This window comes from Mesoplodon mirus (assembly GCF_964341445.2).
Source record: "Mesoplodon mirus genome assembly, chromosome: 4".
In the NCBI taxonomy this organism is placed as follows: Eukaryota; Metazoa; Chordata; class Mammalia; order Artiodactyla; family Ziphiidae; genus Mesoplodon; species Mesoplodon mirus.
This window is the reverse complement of record NC_138979.1, coordinates 53,004,048-53,028,288: the sequence shown is the minus strand read 5'-3', so window position 1 is coordinate 53,028,288 and position 24,241 is coordinate 53,004,048. Positions and strand designations below refer to the sequence as shown.

Here is a 24,241-nt window from a genome sequence, read left to right as displayed (position 1 = left end):
CAAACAAAAAATGAATTAAGGCAAAAGGAAAAGAAGAAGTCCTTGCCCCAAATTGCCTATAGATGGAAGGCATCAGCAATGTCCAGTATATTAAAACTGAAGCTTGAGTGTAATCTAGGGAGGTCGAAGTGATCATGAAAAATATAGAGGCAAAGGGAAATCCTTGTATAATGACCAGATTCATAGAGGGGGAAACAGAAATGCAATGTATTTTTTATGACCCTAAAGGATAAAGCTAACAGAAAAATTATCTAGAAGTAAAATCAACCCAATCCCCATCCCAAAATATAGAGAGAGAACAGACAAGAACTCAATACTGCAGACATTTGGGGGAAATGATCAGCAAATGCACAGTCCTGGAATCAGGAACCCACTGCACCTGAAGTCCTGTTCCCATTTCCTGACCCCTCACTGTTGTTGCTATTTATTCCTTTTCTTTGTCTCTCCTTTCTCCAGTTAAATGACCCCTAGAGTACTCTCAGATGGACACTCTAACCTATGGCCCTGAGTCTTAAACCAACAACCATTTTCTTATTGCCCTGATATCTCCCTCCCTTCTGGCCTTCCAGCCTATCTCCTCCCAGACCTCCTTCCATCCACTAACTCAGGGGTCAGCAAACTTTTCCTGTAAAAGGCCAGAGAGTGAATAATTTACACCTCTGGGCCATGTGGTGTCTGTCACAACTACTGAACTCTGCTGTTGGAACATGAGAGCTGCCATGGACAACACGTAGACAATTTTGTGATACAGAAGGGGATTTACCAATGTGCAATACATAAATGAATGAGATGTGGTTTCAATAAAACTTTATTTATAAACACAGGCAACGCTGTGGCTGCATTTTGCTGACCCCCCGCATTATTTCTATAAGCTGATAGGCAGATAAATAAAAGGAGAGGAAAGGGAAAGGAAGAATGAAAGAAGTGAGTGAGTGAGTGAGTGAGAGAGAGAGAGAGAGAGAGAGAGAGCGAGAGGGAGGGAGGGAGGGAGGGAGGGAGGAAGATGTTTTCCTTGAGCCAAAAGAAACCTTTGGGACTGTCTAGTGCAAAGCCCACATCTTACATACTGGGTAACTGCAACTCAGATAATTTGAATGATTCGTCTGAGTTTAAACAATTAGTTAATGGTAAAAACATAAAAGGTTACTGAGAGAGTAGTATCTTTCAGTTAATAAGAAGTACTGATTTTCTGACCAATAACCATCCTTGTATTCTAGATGCGAGCTACGAAAGCTATAGTGCGTGTGAAGTGATGAGCCAGGTAAGTGCTGTGAAGCCAAGCAGAGAGACACAGTAGTTGCCACGAGGACCCCACCTGGGAGGCCAACAAAGGCCCACCTCTGGATGGCTAGCTCACAGTGGACACCAACCTGTACCACAACCCAACCTGACGGGAAAGTGCATGTCACAGACACGGTGAGAGCCGGAACCCAGCTCCTGCCCACCACAAGCCACAGCCAGAGCTTTCGGAGAGCTCACCAACCTCAGCGTCTGAGCATTCAATACTGTACCTGAACATAGAGCAAGTTCAGCTGCACGGGGTCTCTCGAGTCCACATTCTGATCAGAGTAAAAGAACTTCCGTCTAAGCAGCAACGTTTCATTTTCATCTACTCCTTGTTCTCTGAACGTTCGGCTGTGATCCAGCCAATTTACTGCAATGCAAGATGACATATGAAAGAACTGTGTCGATTCTTCCTCTTAGTTCAAGGGGATTAACCAAAACAGCAGTGTGATGCAGACGTGGATTTCTAGGATGCTGATATTCAGTTATAGTTACTTCTTAGATTAGATCTGAGCTTTTTAACTTTGCAGAGTAACTGCACAGGTACCATATGACACATGTAAAAGCAAATGAGGGAGAAATCTGCAGCGATTCCTCACTTAGTAAAGCCCCAGAATGAATCCATGTGCCTTCCTTGGGGTGGTGGGATAAGGAAAACAGGGCTTTATGCCAAGACAGTCAAGTTTGCATTTCCTTTTAAGTCAAGGCTGGTCTTTAGTCTGATCAGGTCAAATAATTTATAAACTCTAAGTATAATGAGTTACTACCTCTGACCTTAAGTAGAAAAGAGGAGGAAAATGAAAGTAATTGGGGCAAGGAGAGGACAGGCCACCAAGGGGTTGGGGAGGGTAGAACCTTGCCCATGGCACACCTGGAATCTCACTCATTTAGAAAACACTTCCCTGATACCTAGGTGCAAAGGGATGGATCATTCCTCTGCACTTCCCACAGCTCTCATTCCTACCTCCTCCCCGGGCCTAACACACACATTGTGAGCAAGTATTTATTACAAGCCTCAACTTTGGCACAGGGAATGTGTTGGATGGACTCATCTCCCACAGTACCTAGAAGAGCATCATGCACAGTATAAAAATCCTCAGGATTTGTCTACTAAGGTCTCATTTGGAAAGAAGTATGCAACTGTAAATCAAATGAGGTGAGAGAGAAAGAGAGAATGGAGAAAGGGTCAGAGGAAATGAAAGCCCCAGGGAAGATCAATAAACATAATGCCAAGGATGACATCTTCCCAATGCAGCACTGAGAGAAAGAACAATGAAGGAAAGAGGCTGGGAAGGTCTGAGTGAAACGTGCATGAAGTAAGATCCTTGGGAGTGGGGTGGCGTCAGGCAGCCAGGTGCACAAAGCACAGGTCTGGGGGATACATGGGGTATATATACTGGCTTTCCTGTACATTATTAGCTCTGTAGCCATAGAAAAGGACCTTCCTACGATAGAATTATATTACTATTTCATAACCCCTAAGGAAATAATGGATCTAAGTAATGATCATCAATGGCTGTTAACACCACAAAAAAGGAAACAACCAAATTCAACTTTCTAATGGAAGTACACAACACCACATAGGAGTCTTTATTTTTAAACACACATACACACACACACACACACAAATCTGATCAAGCCTCCAGATACCAGGAATTAAAAGGGACAGATGAACATGTTAAATGACACCACAGGTCATCTAACAAAATCCAGGAGGTAGAAAATTCTATACAAGTAACAATCTGGTTTCTTCCCCTCAAAAATTATAAGGCAAAAATAAAAGAGATGGAGGGAAACTCTTGAGACTAAAAGAGTTAAACAACCTATCATCCAACCTTATTTGGACCCTCTTTCAAACAAACTGTTAAAAAAAATTCTTCAGACAGCAATGGAGAAGATGTGAACACAATGTGTATATTTCACCTTAAGAGATTACTTTTGAGATGTGAAATGGTATTATCATCCCTTTTTTTTTCCCTTAAGAGTCTCTATCTTTTAGTGACACAGGCCAACATGTTTGTAGATGAAATAAAACAAAGGCACAACCATACACTCCTGCCCTGGGTCATACAGATGATGGGAGAGGAGTGAGGCTCGGCTGACCATGTGCCAGCACCACACCTGCTCTTCAGACACTCACGGTCATCATCCGTGTGAAGCTTGGCCTTCAACTTCTCCATCTTCCTCTCGTCTCGTAACAGCGTCCTGTCTTTTTTTAATGTACCCGTTCCTTCCTCTTTCTTTTCTTCAATTGTTTCTTGGATTAAAGAGTATTCTTCATAGTTTGTAATTCCTAAAATTATCAATTAGGTTATAATGGTCAGTGATTACATTGCTATCAACTCCTTTCATCCTGGGGCCTATAATACTCCGAGGAGTCCCTGGGGGCAAAAGATAGGAAAGAAGCCTTGCCAAGATGAAGGTCAGTGTCACCCAGGGAGCACACATCAAGTAACCGGCCACAAGGGAGGATCTTCAGCTAGTTAAGTCACACTCAAATGTCATGTTCAAGTCTCCTGACTAATTTTTGAGTAATAAGAACAAAGTAGAGATCATACAGAGGAAGGCAAGACAATGTGAAGCAAGCAGTATCTGAAGGAGCTGGGCTTCCTTTGCATGATGAGGAAACTAAGACAGGCAAGGCCACTTTCTGAAGATATTCAAGAGGCTTCATATAGAAAGGAGAGACAGACTCGTTCTGAGGAGACTAACAGAAGCCAGGAGAAAAAAAAGATGCCTAAGAATTGTACAGGCTGTCCCCACGAGTCTTCAGGAGAGATCCTGGGTATCAGTGATGCTTACACAGAATCACAGCCATGGGCAGGAGACTGAATTATATGATTTTGAAACATTACTTTCAATTGAAAACTCCTATTGTTTTGGAAATAAAAGCTCTCACTTGTGACTCAGTGAGAAGTTCAAGTGTTGACCATACCAGTTAGTGGGTCTGCAAATCAGGAAAATGAACACGCTCTCTTGGGACTGGGCCAAAGTCAATGTGTTACAATATATTCAAAATTGCTAGATACCCAAAGGGGGTGGAAATAAAGAAGAGGCATATTATTAAAAACAAAACAAAATCCAGAAGCTCCGCATGTGTACACTTACCTATCCTGCTGCAAATAGTAACCAGGAGTTCTCCAACAGTCTTGGAGTCATCCACCATCACTGTTTTCACAGATCCATCCAGCATCCGAATTTTCTGAGGTCTCTGTTTTTTTTTATATTCCAAAATATCCTACAGCAAAATCATACAAACATCTCACACTGCGTGGGAAATGAGGTAATAAACTTGGACACTTTTCTTTAAAAAATGACTTTTCCCGAGCACCCTCTGATTTCCTCCTTCTAAGTTTTCATGAGATTTTTGCCACTAATACAGAATCTCCAGTGTTATAAACTGCTTTCATAAAGACTTCTTTAAAATCTGATAGTAAAATTGCACCTCAAAAGTCCTACTTATAGTTCATAGTTACTGAAAACTAACCTCCGTAAAGTGAAAGTAGCAGAAGTCCTCCTGAAAGGCTGAGAACGGTCTGCTATAATGAGAATTAGCAGAGGAAAATTCCTACTTGTTTTTTAAAAAGTTTGTAGTGTGCTTCTTCAATGACCTCTTACATAGTTATAAGCAATTTTTAATATATATGTCATGAAGGACATAAGTAATACCCCCATAATTCTTCACAGTAGTGGTGTATCACAGTGAAAGTGGTTTTCTGCCAATAATGGCAAGACCAAACAGGCGTAATAAGTTTGAGAGTTATGTCTAAATAAGAGACTCTCCTTTTACTACACTTCTTAAAAAGAGAACTATGGAAGGGAAAATTAATGGCAACTCATACTTTGCTCTTGCTTATGGAGTACTGACCAATCCGATGTGTCTATTCCGTAAACCAAAACCCAATATATTTCAGAGGTTAAGCTAATATTGTGTTAGTTTCAGGTGTACAGCAAAATGATTCAGTGTTGTATATATATGTATATATATATATTTTTTAGATTATTTTCCATTATAGGCTGTTACAAGATACTGAATATAGTTCCCTGTTAACACGTTTTTACTCATTATTTTTTTCCTACTTCCATAACATAATTTTTTATTGTTACTGTTACTGATAGTTATTAAACTCATATCTAATGTGAACTTTTATATAAAAGCAAGACACTGATTAATATTTAATTTCTGGCTACCTTTAGGATTATATTTTTGTTCTCTCTCTATGCTTACTTTCTATCACCAGTCACCAGGGTACTTCCTACATACTTACGGGAAGATGCTATGTTTCATAACTACCAAGTCCAACAATGCAATGTAGAAACAGCTTAAAATCATTACCTCATGCTGCTTTAATTACTTTGTAGAGTTTCAAGAATTTGGATTGCTGATATTTTCTATCACTAACCTGGACGGCCTTTACAAAGTATATTACATCAAAACTATTAATAAAGTGCCCTTGAATCAAAATAGGTTGTTGAGTCTCTCTTTTTCTTTGAAGCATAATCATGTTAGCTTCTATGGAAGGCCTAGGGACAAAGTGATGAAAAAAATAAAAAAAAGATCAACAGCATACCCCATTTCGCAACATGTAGTAATCCAGTGTTCTGCCTGCTTCCAGCCAAATTCCTTTCCTGGGGTCTTCATCCGAGAGAAACAGCCCATAGTCAGAAGCTGGAGGAAAAACAGAAAGAAAAATAAAAAACAAAGTGATGATGACGCCATCACTGACTTCTAGGCTCTTGAGTCTGCTGACTTGGCAAGGGGTTCTCCTTCACTAGAGAAATACTTCATTCTGACAACATGGGCAGCCGCTGGGACTAAAGCAGATGGGGAGGAATGAGAGCTGAACTGCAAAACCAACACCCACATACAAGGGTCATGTTTCTTAAAACAAGTGGGCAGCAGTCGTGTCTAAAATTTAGGGAAACGCTGAGAACAAAGTGGTCCAAATTTCCTTCTAACTGAATTGGGCTTTGTTTCCTATCACATGCTATAAAAGCCAGGCCAAGAACCCAGGAAGAATGGTAAGACAGCTGTGGAGAAACTATGCACGTAATCACTCAAGCTAAGGCCACTTAAGCAAAGAGGGGCCGATGGAGCCTTGACACTTGGAATAATCCCTCCATCACCCCCACATAGCATTACAAAATAAAAGGAAGAGTTCCGTGTGAGATGAAGTCGCTGCTCCCCATGCCACCAAATTATGAGTAAAGTTGGAGAGTTAGGGCTTCCCTGGTGGCGCAGTGGTTGGGAGTCTGCCTGCCAACGCAGGGGATACAGGTTCGTGCCCCGGTCCGGGAAGATCCCACATGCCGCGGAGCGGCTGGGCCCGCGAGCCATGGCCACTGAGCCTGCGCGTCCGGAGCCTGTGCTCCACAATGGGAGAGGCCACAACAGTGAGAGACCCGAGTACCGCAAAAAAAAAAAAAAAAAAAAAAAAAAAAAGTTGGAGAGTTAAACCCTGTGTTCTTCACAGAAATCCTTTAATCCGACCCAGGAAGTATAAGCGGGTGGAGGAAGGAGGAAAGCAGTATCATTTCCTGTCTCAAGACCTCTTTCTTCCTAAATGTGATTCAAGGAAACCTCAGAGACCCAGATGAGGGCCAGAGATCCTGTTGTTTCTTAGAAAAACAATTTCAAGATCTATAAAGGTTTGTATCTTCACCAGAGTTTTACAGCAATCCAACCCAAACAAAGTTTTAAAAATCTGGGAATAAACAGTAACAGAAAAGTAAAAACACCAGATATGACTAGACAACCAGATCTTGAGTACGGTTGGGAATGTGGACAAACTTTATTTTGATTTTTGGGTAATCTAGAAATAACAGTGTTTTGAATAATATAGATATTGCTTTTGGACCAAAAGATTCGTGCTTTTTTGAGTAACAGATCTTTTCAAGAAGACCCAGGCCTAACAATAGCTATCTATGAATGTTTGATTTTTATGATTCCAATTTTTAAGGGAAGTTTTATTCCATTTTCACACTAAAGGCTTATTAATTTAGGAGTAACCCCAATTTCTCAAGCATTAAATACTAAATAAAAGAAGGAAATGTAGAGAGAAGACAAAGGGAAAAGGAAAATAAAATTGTATGAATGACTCTTGTTTAAACTCAGATTAACAGTGGTCAGTGGTTCAACCAAACATTAAACAAAACACGTATCAGAAGTATTTTTTTTAAGGTTTAAGACAAAGATGATAAAGCCCCTGCAAAGTACTTGAAATATAAGGCTTGTCCTGGGTCCTGATGGCTGTTCCAGTCTTCTTCAGGCTGCTAGCAGTGGAAAGTTTTCAGGCATGTGAAACAGTGCTCAGGATATACAAAAAGCGTTAACTGTTAGAGTAGCTTCATCTGTACTCTATAGGGCTTTATAACAAAAAGTGACTTGTAAACAGAGCGCAATGCTGAGTATGGAAGGGTCATGACAATGATGATGGCTCACTGGCAGCTGTGATCATTGTCATTACAAGTCTCACACAGGAGGCAAGTAATGTCCAGGATAAGAAGACATTTCATTTGAAACATACACACCTGTGTACCACTCAGAGCCTCCGTTTCCTTAGCTACTAAGGGAAAAACATACAAACACATTTCAAGCAGCCAGTAAATAACCAATGGCCTACCTTGGCCAGTTTGTGCCTCGGGTACCCGTTCCCGAATGACTCGACATGCATCGTACACCGCCGTCGATGGTTCAAACTGCATGGTCTTCACCACGTTGCAGTGGCGGACACAAATCTTTAAGGACAGGGCCACCATTTTTCCAGATGACTTGAGGACTCTCACTTAGAATGTCTGGGGAACACAAACGAACAAACCGTGATGTTCGTGGTAACTGTCCAGTAGAAAAAAAAGTTAGACTCTGAATCAGCTTTAAAAATCGAAAGAAAATAAAATGGCAATTAAAGAGAAGGCTCCGGATAAAAACGCAAATTAAAAAATAACTTTTGAAAACTTGAGAATAGGACAGCAGCAGTCGTGGAGTTACCATTATCACAGGGTGGCAAAGAGAGCCCCTTGGAAGGAGGGAACCACAGGAGTTCACCAAGGCTCCTTCCTCAAGGCTGCTCCCTACTTGGTGTTTCCCCAGGGAGAGTGGCATTTCCCAGGTGAGTGCCCTCCAGGTGAGAGGCAGAGTGTCCTGGGCGCCCACTGCTGTCTCCTGGCAGTGCCTGTCAGCACCCTCAGTTGCGGGGCTCCCTCCCCAGCAGCTCCTGGGCACAGGGAAGAGGTACCTCTGCCCTCTGGGGTGCTTCTCATGGCCAAAATCCACCACATCTTGTACCAGAAGACCTGGCTTGGAGGCCCAGCCCCATCGCCAGGAGACAGCCAACTGGCCACTCTGTTTCCATTTCCCTGCAATCAAGGAGCCATACGCTGCTATCTGCCCTTCATAATTCACAGAAGAACTGAATCCTGAGGGGACCTCAATGCCAGGCCAAGGCACAGCCATCACTAATGAGGCCAGAGTGGCTTATCTTAAACACCCGGTGTGCCAGGCAGCTTCAGACTCTTCAGGGGTCTCAAAGTGAAGAAAATGCCAACTGAGTTGTTCTTTCATTCAGACAAACGCCTGGGATATTTTGCTTCTTATCCAGCTCAATGGCTTTAAAAATAGATAGGTGCTAAGGCTGGTTTTCAATTATTTTGTAAAAGCATTCTTTTAAAATTTTAAGTCCAGTCATTTAATGCATTTTCTGAGTTGGTGGCTTCTGGGTGATTTCAACTACCTGCTCCATTCCTTGGCCAGAAACTTACCCCCCAACTCAGGCCAGCCTCTATCAATGCACGCCTTGGACACAAGAGGGAGGCATCTTCCCTGCACCTGAGAAACCAACACAGACTTACCCAGCTCACTGTCATCCTGGCAACCAAAATAAGGCATTTCACAGTGAGTAGCTATTAGAATCCTAGAGCTGCATGGATAACAAATCCCCAGAAGTTTCAATCTCACACTCCTTTCTCATCTTTTATTAGAGAATCTACACGTAGTAAACCTGGACCACAGCTCCCTCTGGGAATGCAAGTGCTAAGAAGCAATCAGGTGGCCACAGGCAGAGAGGGCAGTAGGCTGACCAGGGGTGGGAGCTTCTAAGGCATTGCTTCTCAGCAAGCTTCACTAACCACTGGCTTCCTAACATCCAGTGACTATAGTCACTTGGATACAGAGGACAGTTTTCAACAGATGCTCTGGTATCCATGGGCAAGGTGTGTACACACTCTCATGCAGCAACCATTTACGCTGTCAAACTGTAAAGTCATTCTGACCTCTGCTTAGGTTCCGCATAAATTTGGCCCATGAAAACACGAAAATATTTCTTATTTGAGAAATGTCAAGGTACACTTCTCAACAAACAATAGCAGTATTCACTGACAATCTGCCCTAAACAGAATTAATTTACTACAGCCTGGGCAGTGACTAGATTGAGTTGTTCAAAATATCTGATGATTTTCCACCTACAATATTGAGGTTTTGTAAAGCCACATACGTAGGCATCCCTCGGAGATGTCGTGGGTTGGGTTCCAGACCACCACGATAAAGTACATATCGAAATGGAGTGAGTCGCACGAATTTTTTGGTTTCCCGGTGCATATAAAAGTCATGTTTACACCATACTATGGTCTATTAAGTGTGCAATACCATGATGTCTAAAAAAACCAAATACATATACACTATCAGAATATACTTTATTGCTAAAAAATGCTAACCATCCTCTGAGCGATCAGCAAGTCGTAACGGTTTTGCTGGTGGAGGGCCATGCTGACTGACCAGGGTAGTAGTGGTTAAAAATGGGGGTGGTGGGCTTCCCTGGTGGTGCAGTGGTTGAGAGTCTGCCTGCTGATGCAGGGGACACGGGTTCCTGCCCCAGTCCGGGAAGATCCCACATGCCGCGGAGCGGCTGGGCCTGTGAGCCATGGCCGCTGAGCCTGAGCGTCCGGAGCCTGTGCTCTGCAATGGGAGAGGCCACAACAGTGAGAGGCCCACGTACTGCAAAAAAAAAAGGGGGGGGGATGGCTGTGGCCATTACTTAAGACAGCAACGTCTTGTGTCGTATTGATTGACTCTTCCTTTCACAAAGGATTTCTCTATAGCACTTTTGATTTCCTTCAAGAACTTTTCCTCTGCATTCACAACTTGACTGTTGGGGGCAAGAGGCCTAGCTTTCAGCCTGTCTTGGCTTTCAACGTGACTTCCTCACTAGCTAAATCATTTCTAGCTTTGACTTCAAGTGAGAGACGTGTGACTCTTACACTTACTTGACCACTTAAGAGGCCACCGTTGGGTTATTAGTTGGTCTAATTTCAATATTGTTGTTTCTCAGGGGACAGAGAGGCCCAAGGAGAGGGATAGAGATGTGGGAACGGCTGGTCAGTGGAGAAGTCAGAACACACATTTGTCAGTTAGGTTCCCTGTCTCGTGTACGGGTGTGGTTCAGGGCTCCCCAAAACAATTACAATAGTAACATCACAAATATAAGAATGAAAACGTTTCAAATATTGCGAGGACTACCAAAACAGGTCACAGAGATATGAAGTGAGCAAATGCTGTTGGAAAGATGGCGATACTGATAGACTCGTCTGAGTCAGGGTTGCCACAAACCGTCAATTTGTTAAAAAACAAAAAAACACAGTCGCTGCAAAGCACAGTAAAGCAAAGTGCAATGAAACAAGGTATGCCTGTAAAATGCTCTACCCAACTCTTTTTAATGGGCATATTTAACCAACCAACTCTCCAATTTGAAGAAATCAAACTGTATGGTATCACTTATACGTGGAATCTAAAAAATAATACAAGTGAATGTATATGCAAAACAGAATCAGACTCACATATAAAGTAAACCAACTTGTGATTACCAAAGGGGAAGGGACAAATTAGGGGTATGAGACTAACAGGTACAAACTATTATGTACAAAATAAACAACCAACAAGGATATACTGTGTAGCATGGGGAATTACAGCCAATATCTTATAACCTATAAGCTACAGCCATAACCTACAATGGAGTATCATCTGCAAAAATACTGAATCACTATGCTGTACAGCTGAAACTAAAATATTGTTAAGTCAACTATACTTCAATAAAAACACAAATATAAACTCTAGGGATAAATTGACAAATTCGCTGGGGCGTAAATCACTCCATGGGTTAGTTTTTCCCCTGCAGCTGGTGACAACTGTGGGGTTTCCTGAAACGGTGAGATCCCATGAGCATAGCTGGCGATAACAGTCAGTGGGAAACTTGATGACATCAATGGGTGCTGTTTACACAACACAGCAGAGAGAGTGAGATGGTTAGTATCTTCCATCCCCTGAGAACAGGAAGTAGTCCAGTATAAGTATCCCTGCATGAAAGCGTCCCTTCCCAGGCTAATAACTGGACTTTCTGAAGAGCAAATGAATGGTCCCCGTAGCCAAGCAGAGAAAGACTCAATCGCCAGGAAAGGCAGAGCCACGACACGGGGCCAAGAGCAGAACTGAGCAGCAGGACAGACCATACGGGAGAGCTCAGACGGACATAGAAGACACAGAGGGGAACGAGGAGAAACGGGCAAATTGAGGAACGGGGGGCTGCAGGACAGAGGGTGCAGAATCAATGAGCAACACGGGAGAGAAGCCCAGAACATGGGGAAGCAGAAGGCAAGAAGAGAGGCAGAAAAGGTATGAGAGGGAAGGAACATTTCTATCCAAAACAACTGGAAAAATGAAGAAGCCATTGACTGAGGGGGAGGAAGCTGCTGGAGGCACAGGTCTGGGGTGAAAAGCTGCTAATGCATTTCTCTGGGATGTGTTCAGTGAGAGGTGGAGCACAGTCAAACACAAGACTGGAGATTCGAGGCGGGTGCTGGAGTGTCGCCATGGTCAAGTCTTTGGGGCTAGAAAGTTCATCTAGGGAGTGAGCGTGAGAGGGAAGGGACCTGAGGTCTGGGTCCTGGAACAATGTTCTAGAATCAGGACAAGAAGGAACTGCAAGGAGACCTAGTGGTAGGGGAGGGAGAACATGGAGAGAGGGTGGGACCAGAGGAACGTGCCTCAAGCAGGAGGGAGAGATCACGTGTGTCAAATGCTAATCACAGTTCAGGAAGAGGAGGGCTGAGACAGGACAGCTGAATCTGGCTGCTTGGAGGTCTCTGGCAGCCGAGAGAAGAGCAGGGGTAAGGCCAGAGCAGCAGGTCTACGAGACAAGTGAGGAGGGGGGCTGGCTCAACAAGTACAGAGGCGTGATGGAAGGGGTGGGGGAACAGGCGGTAGCTCTAATTTACGCTTTGAAGGCTTTTTATCCAGAAACAATCCACCACGTGGATGCTGCAACCTCCCTTTCTAGCCAGCATCTATACAGACCTGGTTTCCCCTTATTACGGCCCTGGGGGCAGTCCCAGGACAGCTAAGTGTCCTTGCTGGAGGCAGGTGCCTCGCCACACAACACCGCTGCCCGTGTGTGTGAGAGGAGAGGGGAGGAGAGGGTGAATCTTGGTTCAAGCAAAGGGCGCTGGACTAGGAGTGTGTGGTCCAGGTTCAGTCCCAGCCTGTCGATGTCTCGGACCTTCTCTCTCTGCTTTTCAGAGAGCAGGAAGCCACCAACTCCCATGAAAGGAGCCTCCCGGCAGGCACGTGCTGCTTGGCCAGCTCCTCCCCTGTTCTCCTTATCCTGACATCTCACAATGGAGGCCACTATCCTTAGCTCAGGGCAGATGTTGAACGGAAATAGGGACACCAGAGATTTATTTCGCGGTCTACCATCTCAAAACAACCACTGCGAAAAGCATCAGTTTCACTACACAGGAACACATTACGCAAAAAGACAAAAAATCCACATCAGTCACTCTGAACGAGCTCTGCACGGTCGTCAAAAACTAAAAGGCTCCAATTTCTTCTACTTACTCTTGGCTCTCTGTTTTATTATGACTCAGTGTTCCCAAGTATGAAAGCATGAAACAAGACCGACAATTTCCTGCATGGGAATGTTTAAAAAAATGCAAATTATGCACATAAAATGCTTTATAAAATTATGTATAAAGCCAAGGTACTTTTCCTACTATCACGCAAGAGGATCCCCCCCACAGAAAAACCTCAGTGAGGTCTGAATCCAAAGTGGATGGAGATTTAATCACCATCCCACGGGGAGCATGGCAATGAGCTGTTTCTAGCCCTCCTCTCGACACAATGAGAGACGTGCAGAACAGACATTTGTTGGAATAAAGTGTCCTGACTTGCGGTAAAAAGGAGGTAGGATTAAAGCATAAAGCAACCTAGAGATGCCAGCGAAAGCTGAGTGTGTATTCAACACTCGTGAGAAGTCTCACTATAGATCCAATTCAAGCCCTAAGAAAATCATGCAGCTCTGACAACACGCCATGATAAAACTTGTCTCTTCCCCTCTCTCTCTCCGCTGTGATGTTTTCAGGTCAGCGCAGCACTGACCCTGACTACAACTGACCCTCATGTCCACTTTCCTGTAACCTCACCCCTCCTGCTAATTCCTGTCCCTCCAGGCTGGGAGCCTAGGAGAGCTGACCAGGCTTCCTCTTCTGGTTTGGCTGCACGAAGGCTGAGAGCCGAACGTGTATGCTGTTTCTCACAGTACTGTTAGTGTCTAATTCGCCTCTGTTTTATGATCCTATCCTTGTTCTTCTTCTGCCCCAAGTTAAATGTCTATCTAGTTGAACTTTAAGTCCCTGTTCATTTTTTGCTAAAAGATAGGGTACAGGAATTCCCTGGCAGTCCAGTGGTTAGGACTCCACACTTTCAATCCTGTTGGCCTGGGTTCGATCCCTGGTCAGGGAACTAAGATCCTGCAAGCTGCGTGGCATGGTTAAAAAAAAAAAAAAAAAAAAAAAAAGACAGGGTGTAGAGGCATAAACCATCCATTACTTTCCTTTGCATAATCTCTTCTCACTCTGACCATTTTGGCCCTGACTGTAGGTGTGAAGGTCACCCAGACCGAGACAGAAACCCTTCTGTGCCAGCCATTGTGGAAGATGAGCCGATAGTGTCACCAGTGATGAAACCCAGACATTCTCTCCTTTCAAAGTAAATAGTTTTTAGTCCCAGGGAGCTGTAAACAGCCCAGTATGATGGCAGCGATGCAGGCTGCAGGCTCACCCCAGTCCACCCTGGGACAAACAAGCCCAACTCAGCCAAGACCTCCTCCTCTCCAAAAGCAATGGTGGTCAAGATGAGCAACCACCCCTTGGCTCTCTGCCCTGGTGAGGGCCATGGTGTTCCAACCCCACCCCTGCCTTGCCAGCTGCCACCCTAGGCTGGTCACTTAAGTGCCATCTGCCTCAGTCTACTCCTCTCTAAAAAAGGAGACAATAATAAATCTACCTCTAAGATTGTTAGAGAACTAAAGAAGTTCATACATGTCAAAGGCACAAAGAAAGTACCGGGTCAGGGTTTGTTGTTATTATTTATTAGTCATGGTGGATGGAGGAACACTGAAAGCAGCATACTGTGTTCAGCCACCACCTGAGCTGCAAAATTCATTTTATTGTTTATTCTGCATCTATCATATACTAGATACTATTACGGGCATTAGGGAAGCAAAGACAGACAAGATTCCTGCCTAGTTGGAGCTCACCTTCTAGTAACCCTTTTCACTACACAGTTCCTGCGTTCATCCTTATTCAAATCATACAACGTGATTTTTCTAGATGCAGAACTATCTAAGGATGAGCCCTGAAGTGGAAGGTTTTTGTGGATCAGGGTAGTACTCCTAGTTGTTGCTCTTGCGTGTTAGTTGAATTCCCTCAATCCAGGAGGCCAAAGGAAAAAACACCTCCCCCTCTGGGGCAGGGCTGGCATCACAATATGCCCCTGCCCTAGGGCTTGTCAACGTCCTCTGCCCAGGAGTAACCCATGTGAGGTGCCATTGGTTCTGCATACTCTGCTGTACAGCAGAAGAGTGGCACTCAGCTGGCAGGACCACAGGGACAGGCCACCAAGCCTCAGTGGAGCCCTGGATCTGCAGGAGAGTAAGAGCTACCCACCCATCCCAACCTCTCCCTCCAGCCGCTGACTCCATTTTGACCCACTGGAAGACTGCTGAACCCAATTACAATGGCTGTGCCTGACCCCTTCTGTAGGTCTGTTCCTCTCTCAGCAGGCAAAATGCAGCTCTGTTTGGTAACAGCATGCATCACATAACTGAATGTCGGCATAAAATGTGGGCCTACATAGAAGCTACTATTCATCTGTGTTTCTATCTCCTGTGAACGATTCTGCTCTCAAAGAAATGCCCCGGAAAGAGCTTCCCCTCCTCTCCACCTCTTACCTGCTCCTCTGAAAGGGAGGAGGGAGGAAAGCCCATCTGACAAGTAAAAACCCATTGTGACTGGGCCACGGCTACCCAGAGGTGCCTTGAAAGCTAAGCCCCGGAGGGTCTCACACTCCATCTCGCTCCCCTGGGCTGTCTGTGCTCCACTGCCTTAGGGCTCGCCTTGAACATTCAGACTCCATGTACTGAGCCCAGCCTCAGTACAGGCCTCCACAGGTGTCCGTCATCTTCTAGGAAGGTAAGTCAGGTCAACCATTAATTGAGAACCAGGTGTCTAATTCAAGGAGGGGCCAGGAGGAGAGGAGGCCGAGGGTCCCATTTGGGGCTCATCTCCAGCCTTAATCACCTTATCTCCCCACTGGGCCCTCACATCTCTTCCTGCTAGTGAGAGTGTAGAGGTGAGAGTCTGATTGGAGAGGTTCCCCTGGTCTCCCACATCAACAACTTGTGAGAGCTCCGGCTACGAGGCTTGGAAAAAACAGTAAGAAAACACAGCTGATGTGATTGTTTTTCCATGCGCCCAACAGCCCACTTAGAAAAAGACCAGAAAACAAGAGAGAACAGTCACTTAAGAACATCTCTTTAGTCCTCCTTCAGGGAGGCACAGGAAGCCAGGATAGCTGTTTGACTCTGAACACTTCAACTAGAAATAATTGTCATTAAAAAGTCAGGTGGTCAAGGAGCATAGGACAAATGATTAACCACCCACAGGTGAGAACTTAGCAGGCCACGCAAGTCAACAAAAATTCTAGCCCAGTTGTTGGCACCCAGGGCTGCTTTGCAAACCTCATAAATGCCCCGCCCCCAACCCACAGGGCTATCACTTTGTATGCTTGCCTGTCCCCATTACACCACCATTAAGATATATAGACAACACAGTGTCAGGAATACATTTGCCACGAGAGGTCCATTTCCCCCACTGTCCTCTGAGAGCAAGGACTATATCATTTCGGCCACGCTTGTATCTCAAGGCCGTAGCACAGTGCCCACTACAAGTAGATGCTTAATAAATGTTTGTGGAATTAATATGCACATCATGGAAAGACGTACACCAATTTTTTTTTTCTAAATTAGTCATTAGGAATTATTCACACTCACATCATGACTCAAGGATGAACAGAGGGCAAACATCCAGCAGACCCCACTATTTCTACTCATCCGCAACCGTTTACACTGACCACAGAGATAAACCTCATGGCTCACAAGATGAAGTTCCCTATTTTGGCAAATGAGAAACAAAAAAGAACCAAATCCACACCAGGTGGGAATAACTGGAAACTCCCTGAGAGAAGGGACCATGTGTATCGCTCACCATCAAGTACCTGCCAGAGAGAAGGGCTAAGTATTTGTTTAATGCATGTATGGAGGTGCAAGTCACCAAGAGAACCAAAGCGTGCATACAACCGTGAATACAGAATGATGGGAAAAAATCTTTGAGATTGTTTTCCATGTTCAGATGAAGAAACTGTAATCTTGAGATCAATTGATTTTCTCAAGGTCACACTGGTAGCAAACCACAACCAGACCTTCCCACGTGGCCACAATGAACAGGGTTGGTTATGGGTGTGGTGTGATTAGAGCCCTCCAAGGATACCTCCAACTTACCCTCCCATCCCCAGCCGGCTCCCGGCACTGGCACCTGAAACTCCATTGCTAAGTACATAGTTGGTCGTAATGATTTGTGTCCAGTTAAAATTTTGCTGTAAAAGCAGGCATTTGCATTCATCACTGTCTGAGAAAGTTAAGTTTTAGAACCTTTCAAGCAAATGAGCTGAGAGCTGTCCTTTACTAAAGATGATTCCTAATTACCAAGAAATTCTGAGGCCGGAGGGATAGTTTAGTGCAGACCAATCCAGAACCTGGCACTGCTGAAAAAGGGCAATGAGCAGAGAAGCATAGGAAGACCTGCTAAAAGGAAGGGGAGCAGACACCTATGTGTTTATAGTGTTATAATTTGCTTAGAGCCAATTTTTAATACATACAGCATTTTGAAATATATGGGTAATCAGGCTCAAACTGCTTAGCTCAAGGGTCTGGGCCCCCCATTCATCCATTTCCCATCTCACACTGTAAGAACTCTCCATTTTAACAGAACAAATATATTTTCAATCCCTGCATAACTCAATTATTTTCCCCTGTGTGGCATACATCTGTCTGAAATGCCCCACCATGCTTCTCCATTCTTCCTGGTTACTCACCAGCATCAAGCTTTGCTTTTAGAAACTAGTCTTTCCAACCACCCCAGCTGGCAGAAACCCTCTCCTCTCCTAGGCTCTCAGAACACTCATCTGTAGCCTTCCCAGGAAGAAGTCCCCATTGAAACAACCATGAGATGCTATGCCTCATGTCCATTTGGCACGGAACAGTTTCATGGCACTTTCACAGGTGTCTTTTTACTTGATGTGCTCAACAGGTTACAAAGGAAAATAGGTTTTGTTTTGCACCCCCACTTCACAGACAAAGACAGAGGATCTGGGAGCATAGGTGAATCCCTGGCCTGTGTGTGGCATATACTGCTGTTTCCCATCAGACTACTAAGAAGGCAGTGCTGGCTTTCCAGCAATCCCACTGTTTGCCTATGCTTGCCGAGACAGCTGAATAAATCATCCACACATCTTAGTCCTTTTGCATGTTACCTTTCAGTCCTGCTACTTCCTTCCTCTGACAAGCAAGGAACAAGGCTCTTAACTCTGATTTTGAATTCTCTTATACCCTAACTCATTCAAATGATTTGAGGCTGTTTACAAAAAAAAAAAAAAAAAAAAGAGAGAGAAATAAAAGGTCAGGTCTAAGAAGAAAAACAAAAGTGAAGGTCAAGACCAGGAGAACTGTGAATTATTCACCATTCATTTGGCTAACTGGGAATAAATGCATCCCATAATTTCTTCTGACCCTTGGTGACAAGCCTGTAAAATCCTAAGAATGATTCTGTAGGCTACTGCTGATGCTGAGAAACACAAGCTTTATCACTAAAGGCACACACCCCTGGGATGGGTACAGATAGACTAGCTTTTACTTGGAAAAAAAAAAGAGAGTTGTGTCCTACAATGATATGGGAAAAATATATATAGTGTGCTCCAGACTGAAACTGGGAGAATGTGTGAAAAGAACTGCACACATGTTCCCCCTCAGGTCACCTTCCTCATGCTTGTGCCTAATTTAATGCTAAAACAGCACACACCTGACTGAAGGCTAGCTGCCAATGTGGACTTCAGTTGTGAGGTGACAAGGCAAACCATCATGCTTCGTTTCACTTAAGAAACTGAAGAAATCTCCCACTTCCTGGCTCCATTTTCTTTCCCTGAAAGGGTTTTCACTGCTGACCTCAGACGGGTGAATTCCAGGCTACAAACCCCCAGCATCACCCATCACTCAAAAAGGTAATAGTGCATGGTTTTGGCAAGGACGGATTCTGAAGAAAACAGAAAGTATTAAAAACATATTCTTGCTGTTTCTCTATGTTAATCCATTAACCGTAAATCAGAAGTGCATTTCTGTTAGAGCCCAGACCTAAAAATCTGGCACTTATGTGGAGAATGGAAACAAACCAAGGGATGGGACTAAAACTTACATTTCTGGAGATTCAAAGTCCATTTACATATTATCAGAGTGCCAATCCTAGCAATTACTCATGAGATTAGATTTTCCAAAGGATCTTCATTTTCCATGGCTACTCATTCCAAGATCACCCTCATTTTGTATCTAAAACTTGCAATGTTTCAGTTACACTTAACAGAGCCTGTGGTATCTCAAATCTCAGACTTGGACATCATCAAGTCCAGCTTTCTACAAGATACATAAATCTTTGCTATAACTTTCCCAATCTCCCGAATTCCTTACCTACATTTAGTTTTCAAATTTCTTAAATCAAAAAGAAAAGCAGGGAACATATAAGCGATTATGTGTCTGGCACTGGTTCTAAGCCCTTTTTGTAGTCACTGAATCTTCACCATAACCCCATGCTAAGGAGTTTAGGCTTCACCCAGCGAAGGCAACCAGGACACAGTGGTTACATGGCTTGACAGAGGCCACTGCACTGGGGGCTGTGCCTCCAACTGTGTGCTTTTAAAGCAGAAAGAAACATGGAAAAATAAACGTAGTGCTTGGGTTAGGAGAGTGGTAAAATGGGTGAGATGTGTATTGTTTTTCACTAACAAACTTTCACCGGTTGCATTATTACACGTCATACACTGAACTAAGCACTTGACTTAATGAGTCAATGAGAGAGTCCTCTTTGCTCTGGATAATCAGGCTTAAGAGGCTGTGTCTCCTAAGCAACAGGCACACACAGGTGTAAGGGGAGGTTTAAACCCAGATCTATCAGAATCCAGACTTTTTGTCTGGCCTCACCTCACCCAAGGATAATAAGCACTGCTAACATTCTGGCACATCTCCTTTGTGTTGTTTATGTATAATTTTAAGTAGGTTGAGATGACACATTGTATAGAATTCTGCATCCTGATGCTTTCCTCCATTCCAATAACACAATAATCATTTTCCACAATATTGCAAACTTTTTAGAAACATTGTTTTAAATAGATGCATAACACAGCAATGCAAGGCATCATTATTTACTTTGCTCTATCTTCCTTTTTGTGTACATCAGCTACTTGTTTTTACTATTATAAATAAGGCCATGAGAGGATTTTTCTATTTAAAAACTCTTGTTCTTTATTTCAGATTTTCTTAAGCTAGATTTTTTTTTTAAGGAACCATCAGTATTTTTAAAGAGCAACCCAGAAGATGTTAAGGCAAGAAGAAAAAATCTGAATGTACAGATATCAGCAGTTTGATTTATAGGTTAGCTAAATGAATATGCATTAACAACTGGAAAAACCAGTAATCAATCTATTAGATTTTATAGTTCAACCTACCCCCACAGAATGAGTCTGCTAGCAAGGACTCAGGCTGCAAAGGACCCTATCAAACAAGTTGACAAAAGGCATGAATGGGGGAAAAACATCTGGCATGGGCAATAAACCAGATTTACAGAAAAGAGGCAGAGGAAAGATAGATGCTTAACATAAATTTTAAAATATATTGCAAACAGTGGAAATGACAGGCAGAACAAAGGATTAGACTAGACTTTACTAAAGAAAACAGCATGGATGTGCCCGATAAATATCAATGCTCTGCTTTCTGTAAGCGCAAGTTTCAAGAACTGCCCAGTAGATCGAACCAGAATTATAAGAGAGATATTAACTAAACTGAAGTGCTCGGTTGGAGTACCATTTTCCTATACTTAATAAAATAAAGCCAAATCAAAAGTCCTGCCAATTTCATCAGTGAGTGATGGATAAGATGTACATTTCTAGATGACAAAACCAAATCAAATTTAAGTCTGTGTACAAAAATATTACTTCATCAAGAGCACTGGGAAGAAATAAACATGTCCCCGGTGCTATGACATGAAATGATGAACTCTTGACAGTGTGGGTGAGTATAGCATAGTATTTTAAATTATTATTTTAAGATAGTGTCATATTTATTATCAGTCTCGATAACCTAAACTACTTGAAAAATGCTCTCTAGAACAAATACAAAACTTAAGCTAAAGCTGGAAAAATAACAGAAGAACATACAGAGGCGGGTCAAGACAGAGGGAAACAAAGGATAAGGATCTCCAAAGAAATGGCAGGACTGAAGAATTTCCTGACTTTGAAGGTACGAGTGCCTCATCTACAGGAATTATGCTACAAAATTCTGTCACCTATCAGTAATGGCTTATAAAATTGATACTCATGCTGTCCTCCAAATAAAACACCTAATAGAATGTTATAGGTTGAATTGTGTCCCCTCTGCCCCTGGCTCCTGAAATTCATATGTTGACATCCTAACCCCAAGAATCTCAGAATGTACCCTTATTTGGAGATGGGGCATTTATAGAGATAATCAAGGTAAAAGGAGATCATTAGGGCAGACCCTAATCCAAAATGATCGGTATCCCTATAAAAAGGGGAAATTTGGACACAGAGACATGGATAGAGGAAAGCTGATGTGAAGAGACATAAGAAGACAGGCATCTACAAGCCAAGGGGGAGAGGAGGCTGGAACAGACCCTCCCCTTCTAGCCCTCAGAAGGACACCTTGATCTTGGACTTCTAGCCTCCAGAAGTGTGAGACGGTCAATTTCTGCTGATTAAGCCACCTAATTGGGGGTTCTTTGTTATGGTAGCCTTAGCAAACTAATACACTTAGCCAGGCTAATTATAGTTCAATTCATATTTCAATTAGTCCCATTTTCCTAAATACAAGAAATTAGTACAACTTTGACACAAATTGACTAACAGCATAGTCAATATACATAGTAATACATGTTTTGTTTATGAACATGTAAACGTAGGCACAGATGTAGCTACTGGTGTATGCAAAGGCATATGTATAATATATGGGTTTATTCTGCCTAAGGTCGCAAAAATAGTAAATGACAGGGGGGACTCTAACCTGGGTACAACTACTTTCAGGGTCCCTGGTCTTGCTAGAATACCATCCAACGAACTAGACTGCAATGTGGAAAATGCTTCTCATTGTAGGATACTGCAATTGAAGATATGTAGAATTTTGGATTCTTACAGGAAAATATGGAAGAGACTATGTAAGTGTTTTATTGGAGTGGTAAAATTGTATTTTTTGAGTTTGATTTTTTTTTTTGCCTTTAGTTATAGTATACACTATTTTTTCAGGAATTTAAATAAATTCAACTACAACACAAGACCACTTTCAATTACTCTAATCTTGATGAAACTGAATGGCTCTCTTCCTTGTAAGAACATCCCCTCCGTTGTATGAGACAGGAAGCTCCCCAGACAATTCCATTAAATAGCCCATCCTTCAATTGAGTATTTTCACAACCTTCTCTGGAATCTCCCCCTACTTTCGACACAACGACCTTAAGTTGTAGAAATAACTATCGAGGCACAAGTAACTCATAGACACAGGATGAATCAAATCCAGGGCTACGGTGAAAGCAACGGAGCAGGCTGATAACTGGTCAGTCACTTATAAGGCACAAGATACTGTGCTGAGAGCTTCGTGAGAAAAAAATGAGATGGAACAGGGCTGGACCTGCATACATGGGCTGAAATGCTCACAACACACGTATGACCCACACCCAGAGACAGGACTCCCCTATGAGCTAACAAAGAAGTTATAGAAAAAGTAGATGCAATGACAAGAGGACCAGAAGTACCCACAGGATGAAGACAGAACTTTGGGTCGAGTCAGTTGGGAATAACATTAGGCTGAGGGTGAGATATAAGCTCAGCCTTACACAAAGGACAGGATTTTAGTAGATAAGGGAGAATGGTAGCCTTCCAGATGGTGTTAGGAGAAGCTACCTTTCAACCCCAGGGGAAGTTCTGCTCTTTGTTCAAGATTCAGTTTGTCACACCCCCTACTCCTCTCTCAGACAGTACTCACCACCCAGGACTAGTGACCACCATGACTCCAGGGCCTAAGCACAGAGCCTGGGAGATGAGTAGGTATTCCATGAAGACTGAACACTGAGTAACTAGTTCTGAGCCTACTCTTCACACATAACGATGGGCTCCTGGTTGGCCCACCATTCCTCATTATCCTCACCACCGGGCAGACTTTCAGAACTATTTGATATACAGTTGGATGGAATTACTCCATTTGACTTCCTTCCTTTTTATCACAGAGGGACAAGCATCAGAAAGAAATTATAACTCTGTCAAAAAAAATTAGGCCATTTCCTTCAGATTTAAAATGACCATCTTTCAGCCAATTTCAAGCATATCTCTTCCACTGTCTTGACTAATATTGAGACAAATCATGTTATGGAGAAAACAAATTTGGACTTGGAGTTAGAACACATGGGTCTCAATGGCAGTACCACCACTTAGGGTCTGTATGACCTTTCGATTCCAGAGTTACAATGCATACCAAGTCTCAGTTCATGCAAAACTCACTTAAAATAACACATAGCAAAGATCTTGTTGCTGGAAAAGTCTAACCACAATATTAGCTGCTACTATTATTATTAACATCTAATATGCTGTTTGGATAAAAATTTAAAATACAGCATTCTAAAAAGGTATTCCTCTCCGCAAAAGGGATACAAAGACAGATAATTGATGGTCGTTTGGCCAGTGGACAGGGTATGAAGGGTAATGGCTCTTCAATGAGAACCAACTTAACATGCCTTGCTTGAGGGGTTCTCTCCCCACCTCACCCCCTTACCTAAAAGGTGGCCAGTGGGATAATTTTATGACTCAGGTAGGTTTTGTGGGTTTTTTTAATGACTATTTTTTAAAAATTATTTTTATTTATTTGGCTGTGTTGGGTTTTTGTTGCTGCATGTGGGCTTTCTCTAGTTGTGGTGAGCGGGGGCTACTCTTCATTGTGGTCTGCGGTTTTCTCATTGTGGTGGCTTTTCTTGTTGAAGAGCATGGGCTCTAGGTGCACGGGCTTCAGTAGTTACGGCACGTGGGCTCAGTAGTTGTGGTGCACGGGCTTAGTTGCTCCGCGGCATGTGGGATCTTCCTGAACCAGGGCTCGAACCCATATCCCCTGCATTGGCAGGCAGATTCTTAACCACTGTGCCACCAGGGAAGCTCTATGACTCAGGTAGTTTTTAAATGTAGAAAATTTTTAGACCAGGCAGGGCAGTGCTGTGGCTACTCTAGTTCTTAAATCTTACATAGAACTAATTAAAAAAG

The 24,241-nt window shown here is 43.1% G+C and overlaps 1 protein-coding gene across 3 annotated transcripts in view; it reads right to left on the bottom strand.

Annotated features, from left to right (window-relative positions):
- The window catches only part of TLN2 (talin 2), a 451,691-nt gene that overhangs the window by 198,074 nt on the left and 229,376 nt on the right, over positions 1-24,241 (bottom strand). For all 3 annotated transcript variants that reach the window (XM_082618383.1, XM_082618385.1, XM_082618384.1), the window contains exons 4-8: positions 7,908-8,079; positions 5,856-5,953; positions 4,393-4,522; positions 3,425-3,577; positions 1,512-1,654 (exon numbers count right to left, since the gene is read on the bottom strand). In XM_082618383.1, the coding sequence (XP_082474509.1) occupies positions 1,512-1,654; positions 3,425-3,577; positions 4,393-4,522; positions 5,856-5,953; positions 7,908-8,043 (660 nt within the window). In that variant the 5' untranslated portion in view covers positions 8,044-8,079. The remainder of the gene's footprint in view (positions 1-1,511; positions 1,655-3,424; positions 3,578-4,392; positions 4,523-5,855; positions 5,954-7,907; positions 8,080-24,241) is intronic.